Source organism: Pan paniscus, chromosome 1 (genome assembly GCF_029289425.2).
Source record: "Pan paniscus chromosome 1, NHGRI_mPanPan1-v2.0_pri, whole genome shotgun sequence".
Classification (NCBI taxonomy): domain Eukaryota; kingdom Metazoa; phylum Chordata; class Mammalia; order Primates; family Hominidae; genus Pan; species Pan paniscus.
Genome location: NC_073249.2, coordinates 13,986,857 through 14,002,874, shown reverse-complemented (window position 1 = coordinate 14,002,874; position 16,018 = coordinate 13,986,857). Strand labels below are relative to the sequence as shown.

The window sequence follows — 16,018 nt, the reverse complement described above, 5'->3', positions numbered from 1 at the left end:
AAGAAAAGAAAAGAAAAAAAAAGATTCCAGAGACAGAAAAGCAAAAAATAAAGAATAAAACAAGTCACATACAAAGAATCAGGAATTGGAAGAGCTCTGGACTTCACAAAAGCAATACTGGAAGCAAAAAAACAATTCAACACTGCCAATAAAATACCGAAGGAAAAACTTCCAATCCAGCCAAACTATGAATAGAATAAAGATATTTGCAAAAATAAATACAGATATTTAAATGCAGCCAATCTCTAAAAATTCCATCTCATGAACTTGTTCTTTAGAAGCTACTAGAGAATGTGCTCCACCAAAATGAAAGTATGGGGGTGGGGAGGAACCTGAGATGCCAAAAACAAAGAAATCCAAGAACTACATTAAAGGAGATCCTTAGAATGGGATCTCCCTAGGAAAATAGCTGTGCAACAGATATAGAGGGAAACAGTCCAGACTACAGCAGTGTTATTTCCAAAGAAAGTCATACTGCAGGCTATTATCATTAAGCTACCTGCTACCGCCTCTCTGTAGTCTTTGAATGCCTGAGTGACCCAGACTGGATTTTAAAATCTGTATTACCTTGTTTCAACTATGTGTCAATGAAATTCCAGCTCTCCCTTCCATGTCTTATGTGCCACTACCTAGATCAGCTAATGACATCATTTTATCCAGCAGAAACATTCTGACCTACTTGTGAAAAATAGGGGTAAATCACCATAAGCCTAGAATGAGAATATATATAGAGTAGTCTGCTACTACGACTGAGCACACTCCCACATAACATCCACTGCGAATGTGTCAGATATTCTTTTTTTTTTTTTTTAAGATGGAGTTTCGCTGTTGCTACCCAGGCTAGAGTGCAATGGTGTGATCTTGACTCACTGCAACCTCTGCCTCCTGGGTTCAAGCGATTCTCCTGCCTCAGCCTCCCAAGTAGCTGGGATTACAGGCACCCACCACCACACCCGGCAAAGTTTTTGTATTTTTTTTTTTTTAGTAGAGACAGGGTTTCACCATGTTGGCCAGGCTGGTCTCAAACTCCTGACCTCAGGTAATCTGCCCGCCTTGGCCTCCAAAAGTGCTGGGATTACAGGAGTGAGCTACTATGCCCAGCCAAATGTGTCAGATATTCTAACTGTAGTGGACCCCTAGGTTTATCAGAACTGGCTTATGACCTGTCCAACTGAATTCTCTAGAGGGGCTTTTGTAAACTCCCAGAGAAGCTAAATCTGAAATCAGAGTATGACTTAGAATCTCTATTCAGGTAACATTCTCAGAAAGCCTTCATCTGAGCCTTCTTATAAAACTAGGCTTATGCTTGTTACTCAGTTTTTAAAAAACTAAAAAACAGGCTGGGTGCAGTGGCTCATGCCTATAATCCTAACACTTTGGAAGGCTGAGGCAGATGGATTGGATTGCTTGAGTCCAGGAGTTTGAGACAAGCCTGGGCAACAGGGTGAAACCCCATCTCTACAAAAACTACAAAAATTAGCCTGGCATGGTGGCACACACCTGTAGTTCCAGCTACTTAGGAGGCTGAGATGGAAAGGTCGCTTGAGCCCAGGAGGTCACTTGAGTCGTGATAGCACCACTGCACTCCAGCCTGGGTGACAGAGCGAGACTCTGCCTCAAAAACAAAAACAAAACAAAAAAAACCCTAAAAAAATGAAGTAAAATAAAAATTACTTAGGAATATAAATATAGATAATTCAATTCTGAAGAAAAGTAAAGCAAGGATTACACAAAAGTCCAGACTATAATTACTTCTGGGAGGAGACATACTACATGTTTTAAGTAAATAGTATTTGACTGCTACTGTGGAGACATACTAGTATCCATATTATTACTGTTCTTTAAACTATACATGTATTTTCCATGCACTATTCGCATGTAGGATACATGGGGAAATTTTTTAAAAATCAATTTAAAAATATTGCCCTAATTAGTACAGTGGTGAGTAAACAAAAATATAGTACAGCATTTGGTTTATAAAATAATGAGTTAATATAAACACACATCTACAATAAGAAACAAAAACTAGCTTCTATTACATTCAAAATAAGTAAAAATGAAACCTCTTTTAAGTTATGAGAAACGATAAGATATTTTTATGGAGATCCATTCTATTATCTCATAGATATGTCCCCTTCCCTGCCAGTCAGATTTAATAAATCTCTGCTCCAATCCTCATTGCTTTTATTACCTATACTTCATTTTGCCTTAAATACTAAGCAATAATCCCATCATAAAAGAGGTCATGTCAGGCCAGGCGCGGTGGCTCACGCCTGTAATCCCAGCACTTTGGGAGGCTGAGGTGGGCGGATCATAAGGTCAGGAGATCCAGACCACGGTGAAACCCCATCTGTACTAAAAATACAGAAAATTAGCCAGGCGCAGTGGTGGGCGCCTGTAGTCCCAGCTACTCGGGAAGCTGAGACAGGAGAACAGTGTGAACCCGGGAGGTGGAGCTTGCAGTGAGCTGAGATTGCGCCACTGCACTCCAGCCTGGGTGACAGAGCGAGACTCTGTCTCAAAAAAAAAAAAAAAAAGAAGAAGTCAGTCCAGGTGCAGTCGCTCCTGCCTGTAATCCTAGCACTCAGGAGGCTAAGACAGGCCAATTGCTTGAGCCTAGGAGCTCGAGACGAGCCTGGTCAACAGGGCAAAACCCCGTCTCTAGAAACAATATAAATATTAGCCGGGCATGGTGGCATGCGCCTGCAGCTCTAGCTCCTTGGGAGGCTGAGGTGTGAGGATCTTTAGAGTCTGGGAGGTTGAGGCTGAAGTGAGCTGAGATTGCACCACTGTACTCCAACCTAGGCTACAGAGTGAGACCCTGTCTCAAAGAAACAGAGATCATAATAGTCATAATCAGGACAAACAAAGTTTGGTGTTCTTTACAACAACTTGTCAGTATACTTTTATGGTCTGATGTTGTATAACACAAACTATGCATTACATTGCAACAGAAAGGATGGCACAGAAAAGATTAAAAAACTAAAGTAACAATGCTAAAAGTTGAATATTAAATGTTAACCAAAATTTTATGGTGCCCTTGGATCTACTAGTAATAAAAAATTTGAGGCCTCAATCAATGGCTGATTTTATTTCAAGTACAGGTTGAACATCCCAAATCCAAAATCTGAAGACTCCAAAATCATACACTTTTTGAGTGCTGACGTGATTCTGAAAGGTAATGCTCACTGGAGCATTTCAGATTTAGAATTTTCGGATTTGGCTTGTGGAATGCAAATATTCCAAAATCAAAAAAAAATCTGAAATCCAAAACATTTCTGGTTCCAAGAATTTCAGTTAAGAGATATTCAACCTGTAATAAGAGAGCAAACAAAACTCTGGTAGAAAAAACAGTAGTTGGTAGTGTCACTGAATTACCTTTATAGAACTTGACTCATAAATTAAAATCAAATACTTGCATGCAACAGAACGACTGTTATGTTTACCTTGAAGTCCATTAAGGATCGAAGTAATTTCTATGGACTTAATATGAGCAGTATCAGAGTTTTTGGCATCAGTGAGATCCAGTTTGGATACCATTTCGGGAGATGGATTTGTCTGAAATGGTGGTTTGGACAATCGCCGAAGTTTACAGTTTTTTGGAGAGTATTTTTCATCTTTGTCTTTTTCTTTGTCTAATTTATTCTAGGTTAAGAAAAAAAGTATGTCGTAATTTATCATAAGGCATTTATCAGAAACAATGTTAATGTCCACTTTTAACTCACTATTACAGAATATGTTGTTAAATATTTAACATAAAAAGAAAGAACATAAGAAGCCCCTCAAAACAGCCAGATTTTTAAAGCTACTTAACAAAATACTACACAGGATGATCAAAAAGTTTTGTATTTATACTTTAATAACGGGAATCAAATTAGCAATCAGATAGGTGATTAGGACTAGCAAACCTACAACTTGCTCTTCAGAATTAAAATCACAATACGTTTAAATTAAATACTAACTAAAAAAAGAGGCCAGGTGAGGTGGCTCACACCTGTAATCCCAGCACTTTGGGAGGCCGCGGCAGGTGGATCACCTGAGGTCAGGAGGTCAAGACCAGCCTGACCAACATGGAGAAACCCCGTCTCTACTAAAAATACAAAAGTAGCCGGGGTGGTGGCGCATGCCTGTAATCCCAGCTACTCGGGAGGCTGAGGCAGGAGAATCGCTTGAACCTGGGAGATGGAGGTTGCGGTGAGCCAAGATCGCGCCATTGCACTCCAGCCTGGGCAACAAGAGTGAAACTCCGTCTCAAAAAAAAAAGAAAAAAGAAAAAAGAAAAAAAAGAAACGATTGCAACGTGGTCATTTTAAAATCTCACTATATGTGGGTTGGGAATGACAAAATTCCAGGTACTTTTGTAAAGTCAAGTCAGGGGCAACCTTCCTACCTCAGTGATATATTAATGTTTTGAGAAAAGATGAGAAATTTTCTCAAATTATTTGTTTACAAATAGATAAGCAAAGGCCGATATATTTCCTGGAAACTACTCTTAAAAATTTTGTTGATTTATAGGAAAATAAGCTCTCTGAAGCATGAGTTAGCAGTAAGCACTATAAATTTTGAGTGAGAGTAATTCTCCTAAGGATGGTACATATCTAGTATCATTCCAGATGCATAGAAGATGCTAATCAAACATTTAGGAAAATTTAGTCTTAGAATGAATAATTCTATCATACATAAAAGTAACATTAATTTTCCATATGAGCTCCTAAGTAAATCCTCATGGCATTTTCGTGGTTAATAGGATCCTGTGGGGCTGGGCGTGGTGGCTCACACCTATAATCCCAGCATTTTGGGAGGCCAAGGCGGGCGGATCACCTGAGGTCAGAAGTTCGAGACCAGCCTGGCCAACATGGTGAAACCCCATCTCTACTAAAAATACAAAAATTAGCCAGGTGTGGTGGTGTGTGCCTGTTAATCCCAGCTACTCGGGAGGCTGAGGCATGAGAATCGCCTGAACTGGGAGGTGGAGGTTGCAGTGAGCCGAGGTTGCACCACTGTACTCCAGCCTGGGCAACAGAGCGAGACTCTGTCTCAAAAAAAAAAAAAAAAAAAAAAAAAAATCTTGTGAATATATTCTAAGCCACTGACTATAATCAGATAAAGAAGAAGAGAAAAAGGAGTTGCCAGATAGCCTTTTCTTCCTTGGAATGGTTTACAGCTACAATAATAACCTATGTCTCTCCAAGTCACACTGCCTTATGGCTCCTGGTTGGGAACTAGAGGGGAAGGAAATGGCAGAAATAGATAAATAAAATCTGGTTGAATGGCTTTATATAATGTTGGGACTGAAAAAGTCTCAAAGATCATCCAGTACTGTTTCTAAAATGCTTTCCCTAACCTGACAAAATTAATTATATACAAATCTAGCATTTGAAAAATGTGCTATTTCAATAAAGTGTAACACTAACACATATTTAATTGCATCATTTGGAGGAAAACTTCTTTTTAAGAGCTAATAGTGTGTAGTAAAAACAAGCACTTACCTTTATTTTCTTCCGATGTTTTATCTTTGGCACATTTTTATCAGCAGGTCTTACTATTTTATCTGCTTTAATCCATTCATCGTATCTAAAATTAAAGGAAATTAATATAAATATGTACAATATATACCACGGAAATAACCTATGCCATATTAAAGAGAAACTCATATAGAATCTTGACATTTTAGAAGGGAAAGGACCTTGGAAATCATCTCAGCTTCCTGGTTTGAAGAGCAAGCTACCAAGGCACAAAGAGAGGGAGGTAATAACTTGCCCATGGACTTAAAGTTAGCTACTGGCCGAGCCAAGACTAGAGAGCATGATCTCATGATTCCTCAACTAGCACTGCTTACTCGGCTACAACAAAGAGAAACTGAATCTGTACAGTAAGTATTAAGATAAATCACAGTATTTTCTACATTTTGTTTTACTTTGTTTCGTTCTTAAGCAGCAGGTAGGCAATTTTTCTCTAGACACATCAGAGAGCTAAGGTAATAGCTTCAGTTTTAAATGGCATTGTGTAATAGAAAAGCACCGTATTACAGCCAGGCACAGTGGCTCACACCTGTAATCCCAGCACTTTTGGGAGACCAAGGCGGGCAGATCACGCAGTCAGGAGATCAAGACCATCATCGCTAACACGGTGAAACCCCATCTCTACTAAAAATACAAAAAATTAGCCAGACGTGGTGGTGGGGGCCTGTAGCCCCAGCTACTCAGGAGGCTGAGGCTGAAGAATCGTGTGAACCCAGGAGCGGAGCTTGCAGTGAGCTGAGATCGCGCCACTGCACTCCAGCCTGGGCGACAGAGCGAGACTCTGTTTCACAAAAAAAAAAAAAAAAGAAAGAAAGAAGAAAAGAAAAGCACCATATTGTAACGTATGGATAATGCAAAATCAACTAGAAAAAAAAATGCTTGCTCATAAAATACCAGAAAAACATTACTCTGCAAAGTTTTTCAGTATTCTGAAATGCTCCCTACATGTACAGACAGCTGAGTCAACAGCTGTGATGGCCTCTTGATTCAATGCTGATGGTCTTCACAATTTCATAGGGTGCAAGTTACTATTAACTGCAATAAAACTATTTGTTTAAAGCAAAAAAAAAAGAATGACAGTTTATTCGTTCTTCATTCATTCAAGAATTATAACAGCTAGAAGAAGTAAACATTAAAAACTAATTGACATTCTCTTTTTGTGTTCAAAGTTATATACATTACTCATAGAAAACACAAAACTCTAGAACATGGACACCTGAAAACGAGCTTTTAAATTAAAATGTCCTCATTGTTAGAGGTATTAAAAGGAAGTAACAAAGTCCCCAAATCAAGAAGTAAATGACTTGAGTCATTACTTGACTAATAAATTATATTCTTACTCTAGCATAGGCCTGGAAAGTATCTGTAGCAAACTCCTGGGCAGTTACTCTGCTGGTACAAACTACTGGCTTATAGCCAGTAAAAGCCAGAAAAGCTGAGGATTCATCCCCATGCAAGGGGTTCTGTTTATATGCTGGAAGATGCTGAGGGCCGTAATAAGAATAAGAGGGAATGGAATGAGCTTTAGGACAGACTTAACATAATCCCTGCTTCCTAGTTATGTGGTCCTGATCAACTCATTCTCAATCTAAGGCTTAGTTTATTTCTGTATAAAATAAGACTACAATTTAAAAAGAAAATAAAAAATAATGGTACATACCATATATGGGTTTTTTTGTAGAAATATATGGTAAGTACCGGTGTAAGTACAAATATATGGTAAGTACTTTGAAAAGCTTTAAAGTAAGTATTCTTCTACTAAATACACTCCTTTTGGTACTTCTACCTGGCACTGTAGCATCTATCCATATATTTGCAGCAGTACTTTTACCTTTCCTATTAATATCGAAAATTGTATAATGCTTAGGGAAGCAATTTACTTCCTTCCAAAATTGGGGGCATGGTGGGAAACGAAAAGAAAACACCTCCATCCTCTGTAGATTTCAGTATGAACTCCTAGAAGTTGCTCTATTAGAAGAGTTACGGAAAGAAGAAGTCAAGATATCAACTTTGTTTTTAAAAGAAAACAAAACAAGCTTTCTAATTTTTTATGAGAGAAACTGAAGTCAGTTCATGATGGCTGCACATAACATCAATGTGAGCTAAACAAAGTTATAATCATGTTCTACCTTTCTTAACCAAAGGCTATCTGTTCTGTAGCTAGTTTTATACCAGACATGTTTTACTATCAATAAAAAACTGACTCAATTCAACCTGGGTTTTATTATCAATTATATTTTGAAGTAGGGTAAAATAGTAGTTTTCAATTTAAGAATACATGCATGATATTGCACATTTGTATATTTTACATGCAACACCAAACACATCAAACAAGGAAAAACAGTTACTGCCTCATGGGTAAGGCCACTGTGATAAAGGAAGATTCCTTTATTACTCAGATATAATGTATGTTGTTTAAATTCTCTTAAGAACAAGGTGGCAAGAACATACACATAAATAATAAAATGATGGATGCTTGGTATGGTACAGGCTGGGGCCCACTGCCTAAGCTCTGTAAATCCTATACGGTAATCATGTTCTCTTCTACTCAATTATAAAAGAAGGATGGTACAAGAGGACTGGATGTCAGAAAAATGTTAAGTAGTTGAGTTTAGATGTCAAAAGTGTGTTGGAGCAGGCAGGACACACACACAAAAATAAATTCTTAAATTAGATGAAACAAACTACATACATAGTTGTAATTAACAGTATGGCCTTACTATTCTGGAAAATTTTTGTTTTAAAATTCTCATGGGGCCGGGCGCAGTGGCTAGCGCCTGTAATCCCAGCACTTTGGAAGGCTGAGGTGGACAGATCACCTGAGGTCAGGAGTTCGAGACCAGCCTGGCCAATATGGTGAAACCCTGTCTCTACAAAAACACAAAAATTAGCCAGGCATGATGGCGCATGCCTGTAATCCTAGCTACTCGGGAGGCTGAGGCTGGAGAATCGCTTCAACCCGGGAGGCGGAGGTTGCAGTGAGCCGAGATCGCGCCATTGCACTCCAGCCTGGGTGACAGAACAAGACTCCGTCTCAAAAAACAAAACAAAACAAATTCTCATGGAATACTCTGTATGGTTTTAAGAAATTCCCTGAAAACTTACTATAGAGTAATAATGTAATCTAACAGCAAACATAATGTATAATAATATTACATTATATTTATAGATCTAACTTACAGATCTATAAATATTAGCTAATATTATGACTCTTCTGTTATTTGGCTTCTTTCTATTCTACTTTCTCAGTGCTTTTATTTGTTTAATTCAGGCCCTTGTTTTGACACTAAGTTTTTGCATTTTTTTTACCTTGCCAGTTATGCTCTTTGTATAAAATACAGTTACACAATATTGTTACTGTTATCAAAACTAATAACTTTTAGAACTAGAGCATATCTTAAAAATTTATCAGGGCCTTTATTTCACAAGTTAAGAAATTCCAACAATGAAAGTGAAAGACAGTGCTTGCCAAAAAGCACTCCTGTGGAGAATTAGAGAAGAGAAGGAAATGGACTGCCCGGGAAAAGATTCTAACACGAAAATAACGGTAGGGGGCATTCCAGGCCCTATTCAGAGTAAGCTTAGTGAAGAGTGAGAGACCAGTGGCGTGAAGAGGAAGAAAAGGAGAAAATAACATGTGAGAATTTTGGTTGGGGAAGCTTTTTCGAATTACAAATGTCCTTACCAAATACAAGCTGAGATCACTGACACAAACATATTGGCAGACAAGTATTTCAAAACCTAATGAGACGTTAAATAGCACTTTAGTTGTCTGATAGATCTTACAGAAAAAATAAAGATGGTCAGAAGATTAAATAACTATAACTGATCATTGTTTTTAAAAATAAGAAATGTTCCTTCCGTATATGTAATTACCCATTACAATACTACCCAAGTGTTCCTTCTAATTTCTCTACAGGATATTTTCAAAGAATAGGGGGAAAAAAAAAAAAGCAAATTCATGTGGGGAGGCCGGGCACGGTGGCTCACACCTGTAATCCCAGAACTATGGGAGGCCCAGACAGGCAGATCACCCGAGGCCAGGAGTTCGAGACCAGCCTGGCCAACATGGTGAAACTCCGTCTCTAACAAAAAGATAAAAATTAGGCCGGGCGCAGTGGCTCATGCCTGTAATCCCAGCACTTTGGGAGGCCGAGGCAGAGGTGGGCAGATCATGAGGTCAGGAGTTCGAGACCAGCCTGGCCAACATGGTGAAACCGTGTCTCTACTGAAAATACAAAAATCAGCCAGGCGTGGTAGCGGGCGCCTGTAGTCCTAGCTACTTGGGATGCTGAGGCAGGAGAAGAGCTTGAACCCGAGAGGCGGAGGTTGCAGTGAGCCGAGATCGCATGCCACGGTACCCTAGCCTGGGTGACAGAGCAAGACTCATCTCAAAAAAATAAAATTCATGCGGGGAAAAACTCTACATGAAAACCCCACAATTTCTACAGACATTAAAATTATATAAGAAAGAACGTCTTAGACTGGCATAATTACTGGTGCCAATTAATTTAAGAAAGCAATATTAGTGGGTCAGGATTTCTCATTCCTTACCAAAGAAGCACAGGCTTCAAAGAAGAATTTACTTCAGAACTACAACAAAAAGCTACAGTTAATCCTACTTCTTCTTTATAAATTTAGACTTTTAAAAATACAGTACATTTAGTATATATTAAAAAGAGACAACACCAAATTTACCTTAGACATAATAGATAAGAAAATAGTCAATGCAGATAGAAAATGGGAAATTTTAGCTCAAGTTCACATATCTTGAATTTCATAAAAAATTAAAATAGGCCAGGCCCGGTGGCTTATGCCTGTAATCCTAGCACTTTGGGAGGCCGAGGAGGGCGGATCACAAGATCAGGTGTTCAACACCAGCCTGGCCAACATAGTGAAACCCCGTCTCTAATAAAAATACAAAAAAAATTAGCCAGCTGTGGCGGCGGGCACCTGTAGTCCCAGATACTTGGGAGGCTGGGGTAGGAGAATCACTTGAACCCGGGAGGCAGAGGTGGCAGTGAGCCAAGATCACACCACTGCGCTCCAGCCTGGGTGACACAGCGAGACTCTGTCTCCAAAAAAAATAAAATAAATAAAAATAAAGTAAAACAAAATAACTGGAAAGGAAGTGGCAAAGAGTGAAACTGCAGCTAAGAAATAGAAGGCCATAAAATATTTCTCAATTTCTCCTTGGGGTACCACGTCAAGTAAGATATCTATTCATCCCCGAAAGTACATTCTTAAGGAATACGAGAATCTTCTTTTTTTTTTCTTCTTCTTCATACAGAGTCTCTGTTGCTCAGACTGGAGTGCGGTAGCACCATCCTGGCTCACTGCAGCCTTGACCTCCCAGTATCAATTGTCCCACCTCAGACTCCTGAACAGTTGGGACTCCAGGCATTCACCACCACACCTGGATAATTTTTTAATATTTTGTAGAGAGAGGGTGTCACTATGTTTCTCAGGCTGGTCTCAAACTCCTGGGCTCTAGTGATTCGCCCACCTTGGCCTCCCGAAGTGCTGGGATTATAGGTGTGAGCCACCGCGTCTGGCAGAATACAATAATCTTAGTAAGTAAGTTAAATACAAACCTTTTGGTTTTAAAATGCTTCCAGACCAGCCTGGCTAACATGGCGAAACCCCATCTCTACTAAAAATACAAAAATCAGCTGGGCACGGTGGCGCATGCCTATAATCCCAGCTACTCAGGAGGCTGAGGCAGGAGAATCACTTGATCCCAGAAGGCAGAGGTTGCAGTGAGCCAACACTGCACTACTGCACTCCAGCCTGGGCAACAGAGCAAGACTCTGTCTCAAAAAAATATGTAAAATAAAATAAAATAAAATAAAATAAATTGTCTTGCAATTTTAGATTCAAGCAATACAGTTTTCTGAAAATGTGAAAATTCAGGTAGACTGGGTTGTTATTTTATATATATATGTGTATATAATATATACATATATATACACAATATATACATATATATACAATCCAGGATAGTTTATCTATCCTGGCTTTAACTGGTCTTAACCTTTAGGAATTATGATTACAAATCATAATTGGCCTTTTCATAATAACAGGAAATAAATTAATTTTGCAGGGCACAAGGGAAACAGCATTACTAAATGCTTCCATTTAAAAAGAAATACTGAAATAAACAAAAAGTATTGAAACAAATATTAAAAACAAATATTGAGTTAGAAAATTAAGACAGTGATTAGCCTATACTTTTTCAATTCAGTTATCAATACAGTCAATGTAATTAATTCTACAGATGGAATCTAAACAAGTATCTTATTGAATATTTATCTAAAGTACTAAGGAAAATATTTCCAAGGTATATATATGACTTGTCTGATAATATTTCTATTGAGATCACTTAACATTCAACTAACAAAACATAAAATAACATATGCGTGATAAACTCATTTAACTTCTGAAGATCTAGTATGTTCCCTGACCTACATAAAATGAAGTACAATGAAAAAAAAATTTTTTTTTTTGAGACGGAGTCTTGCTCTGTTGCCCTGGCTGGAGTGCAATGGTGCGATCTCAGCTCACTGCAACCTCCACCTCTCAGGTTCAAGTGATTCTCCTGCCTCAGCCCCCTGAGTAGCTGGGATTACAGGTGTGTGCCACCACGTCCAGCTAATTTTTGTATTTTTAGTAGAGACTGGGTTTTGCCATGTTGGCCAGACTTGTCTTGAACTCCTGACCTTAGGTGATTTGCCTGCCTCAGCCTCCTAAAGTGCTAGGATTACAGGCGTGAGCCACCACACCTGGCCGTAGAATGAAAAATTATATGAGACTCCAAGACCATAAGTACACATGTGGACGTATTCATTTGACAAACACCTCTTAGGTATCTATTATGTAATAACAGAGTCTGCTAGGCACTGGGTACTCAGCAATGAATCAACAAACACAGCCCTGCCTTACAATTCAACAAAAGAAGACAATACTAAACAGTAATGACAAATTGTGAATACAAACGTGAAACTTTCTGAAAGAAGCCACCACACAAATATTTGATTTTTCAAATGTTTAAAAATATTCATACAAGGCTAAAAGATACCATTCAGAGACCACAGCATACTTGCTCTCACCACAGAAAAATTGGATTTCTAAAAAGAAAACTTTATGGCTTTTGTACAGATGCATTGGCAAATTATGTAAGAAATCATTTTGTAATAATAAAAACGGAAAAGAACATTAGTCGACCAGATATACTACCAAAATGGTTAATATGCCCACATCAATTCAGCTTTTGGTTCTTCTTAAACCCAATTTTAAAAGAAATATTATCAGCATATAGTTAATATACACCTAAAAAGCACAGTCTTAAGAGATTTAAAAATAAACAGCATGCAGAATAAAGGTATTTTAAAAATAACTTCATAAGTAAAATCAAATTAATATAAACTTAAAACCTCACTCTTTGAAATATGTATAGATAAGATAAAAATCTAATAACCAACCATTAAGTAAATGTTAAAATCATCTATATTTTGTTTTCTATAATGAATAGATTCATTTAATAATTGTTGCACAATATGTATTTAATATCTTGCCTCTCTATAATCAAAAAAGTTAATGTATGTCATATAATTAACTTACTTAGTTTTTAAGAACCTCACATCTAAAGTGGAAATTTGTACTGTCTTAGTAAGGAAAGGGATTTCCCCACCTGAATTAAATAAATGAAAGTATGACAAAATAATAGAAAAAAACACCAAGTCAAGATAAAAAGCAGTGTTAATCATTATTAATTATAAACTTCATAAGCAATTTTATCAATATTTACCTACTTTATGAATTTTATATAATCTCAATTTATATGTATTTTAATCTGACTATCTAAAACAAGATATATGAAAATAACAACTGATCACAATTAATACTTTTAATCATGTATCTACAATAAAATGGAACAAAAAAGTAGTATATTATTCAAAAATAAAATTCCTGCCTGGTGCAGTGGCTCACGTCTGTAAGACTAACATTCTGGGAGGCCAAGGCAGGCGGATCATGAGGTCAGGATTTCAAGACCAGCCTGGCCAGCATGGTGAAACCTCATCTCTCCTAAAAATACAAAAATTAGCCGGGCATGGTGGCACACGCCTGTAGTCCCAGCTACTCGAGAGGCTGAGGCAGGAGAATTGCTTGAACCCAGAAGGCGGAGGTTGCAGTGAGCCAAGATCATGCCACTGCACTCTAGCCTGGGTGACGGAGCGAAACTCCACTTCAAAATAAAATAAAATAAAATAAAATTCCTAAGTATGATATAAACATTTCATATTTCTACTTCATATAACACTTAAATCTACATCAGAGAGACAGCGATGGTATTCCTCACACTTAAGAATATAACAGCAGAATGACAGAACCATAAATATTATAGCATAGTCATATTTAAGAGTTGACATAAACAGCTCAACGGAATGGTATAGTAATTATATCAATAGGTTTTCCTAAGCAATATAACGCTATAAAATGAAACGGAAGTATAGGTCTTTAGGCAGAGGTAATATGTAATAATAAGAACACTAATACAGCATTTTACCAAAGCGTACAAAGACAACTGCAAATGGTTAACTGTGCCATTAATTGCATATTGTAATGCAGATGCGAAGTTTTTTAAATTCCCCAAAAGTGTACTTTGTTAATATTTGATAAATGTATGGAATTAGTTATTTGTGCGTACTTAGACAAAAATACCAATGTACCTGCCAATCTACGAAACTACTGAATGAAACAGGTCCAAGTTTAGTAAACATTCTAAGATGAATACACAAAGAAAAATTAAAGCCCATTTGAGTACAACACATAACTGAATTATCATCTTTTTTTCATGAAGGAAATGTTTATGTTCATTTGTACTCAAAAACTATGGTTAACTCAAAAGCCACTCTCTTTTAATACAAACTTACAGATAATGGAAACCACTGTCAAATGGTCATTTTATAGGCCTCTGACTTCTGTACTATAGAAACAAGGCAGACAACTTCCCAGGGTACCTTGCTTTCTATCATTACCAGGACAATTATTTCAAAGAAAATGAGCAGAACAACTGTGTACTCTATTTCAATATTCCTAAATCCAATGGCATACACAACTCAAGTATAGCAGGGATCAGATTACATGGAAATAAGAAAGAAAAAAAATGAAGGACACAAAACATTTTAGAGCAGGAAAGAACAAAGAAATTAAGCTGAAAAGTGACTTAAAATTTTTTTAAGGACAAAAGGAGACTAAGAATAGCTAAAAAGTAACAGAAAATTAATATTTCCAATCAAATTCATTCCAGTCTCTCAGTCTCGACTCCATTTTGTTTGCTGAGATGAGCTCTTTATGTAACCCAAAGAGGTCACATATATCATATACAAATATGAACTCAGATTAGAACAACAATGTAAACATTACAGCTAAAACTATAAAGTTCTTAGAAGAAAACATAAAGGAAAATTTTCAGAACACTGGATTTGGCAATGTTTCTTTGGAAATAACATCAAAAGCAGAGGCAACAAAAGAAACATTTGCAAATCATGTATCTGATAAGGGAATAACATCTAGAATATATGAAGAACTATAATTCAACAACAACAAAACAACTGACCAATTCAAAAATGGCAAAAACTTGAAGGGACGTTCCTCTAAAGAAGATATACAAATGGCTAATAAGTACATGAAAAAATGTTCAACTCTACATTTCAAGTACATGAAAAAATGTTGCATTAGGAAAATGCAAATCAAAAGCACAATGAGATAAACAGAGAATAACAAGTGTTGGCAAGGCTGCAGAGAACCTGGAACCCTAACACATTGCTGGTGAGAATGTAAAACGGTGTCGTCTCTGTGGAAAAGTTTGACAGTTCCTCAGAAAGTGAAACACAGAGTTATATATAAATGAGGTGAGAAGCAGCTCCAGTGAGAGGGTCAAGCCATATCTGTCCCAATCCCCTATTATAGGTATCACTTTAAAAAACCAGCGGCTTTTATTTGGATTTTACCTTCTGCTCTACTTCCACTTTGTTGTCAGGAGGTCCAATTTAGTTCAATATTCATTTAGTACTTATCATATGCCAAATGAATACTTTTCTAGATGTGGTAAGGGATATTAGGAGAATAGATATGAAACAAATTTTTTTCATATTTTAAAATTAAGTTCACTTTTGTAATAATACATAACGTAGTCCTGATGTAGAAAGCTTGAACGATGAAGAAAAAAAGAAAAGGAGGGGGAGGAGAGTTGAAGGGAAAGAATTTACCCAGAGTCCTAGGTGAAAGTTATATTCCAGATCAAATTCCTTTGGCTTAGAAAAATAATTTAGAAAAATTCAATATCAGAATTGTGACTCAAGTTAGGATTGGAAAAATAGGAACAGAAACCAAAAAAATGTTAAATGGATATCAGAAAGAAATAGGGGAAAAATTAGAAGGGAGAAAACACATAAAGATGAGGAAGACAGAAAAGATAATTGAAGAGTGGTTTC

The 16,018-nt window shown here is 37.2% G+C and overlaps 1 protein-coding gene across 6 annotated transcripts in view; it reads right to left on the bottom strand.

The window, feature by feature from the left end:
* Window positions 1-16,018, bottom strand: part of ARID4B (AT-rich interaction domain 4B) — a 162,549-nt gene that overhangs the window by 23,462 nt on the left and 123,069 nt on the right. For all 6 annotated transcript variants that reach the window (XM_003824491.5, XM_003824492.5, XM_063595469.1 and 3 more), the window contains 2 exons: window positions 5,490-5,574; window positions 3,447-3,645 (listed from right to left, as the gene is read on the bottom strand). In XM_003824491.5, the coding sequence (XP_003824539.1) occupies window positions 3,447-3,645; window positions 5,490-5,574 (284 nt within the window). The remainder of the gene's footprint in view (window positions 1-3,446; window positions 3,646-5,489; window positions 5,575-16,018) is intronic.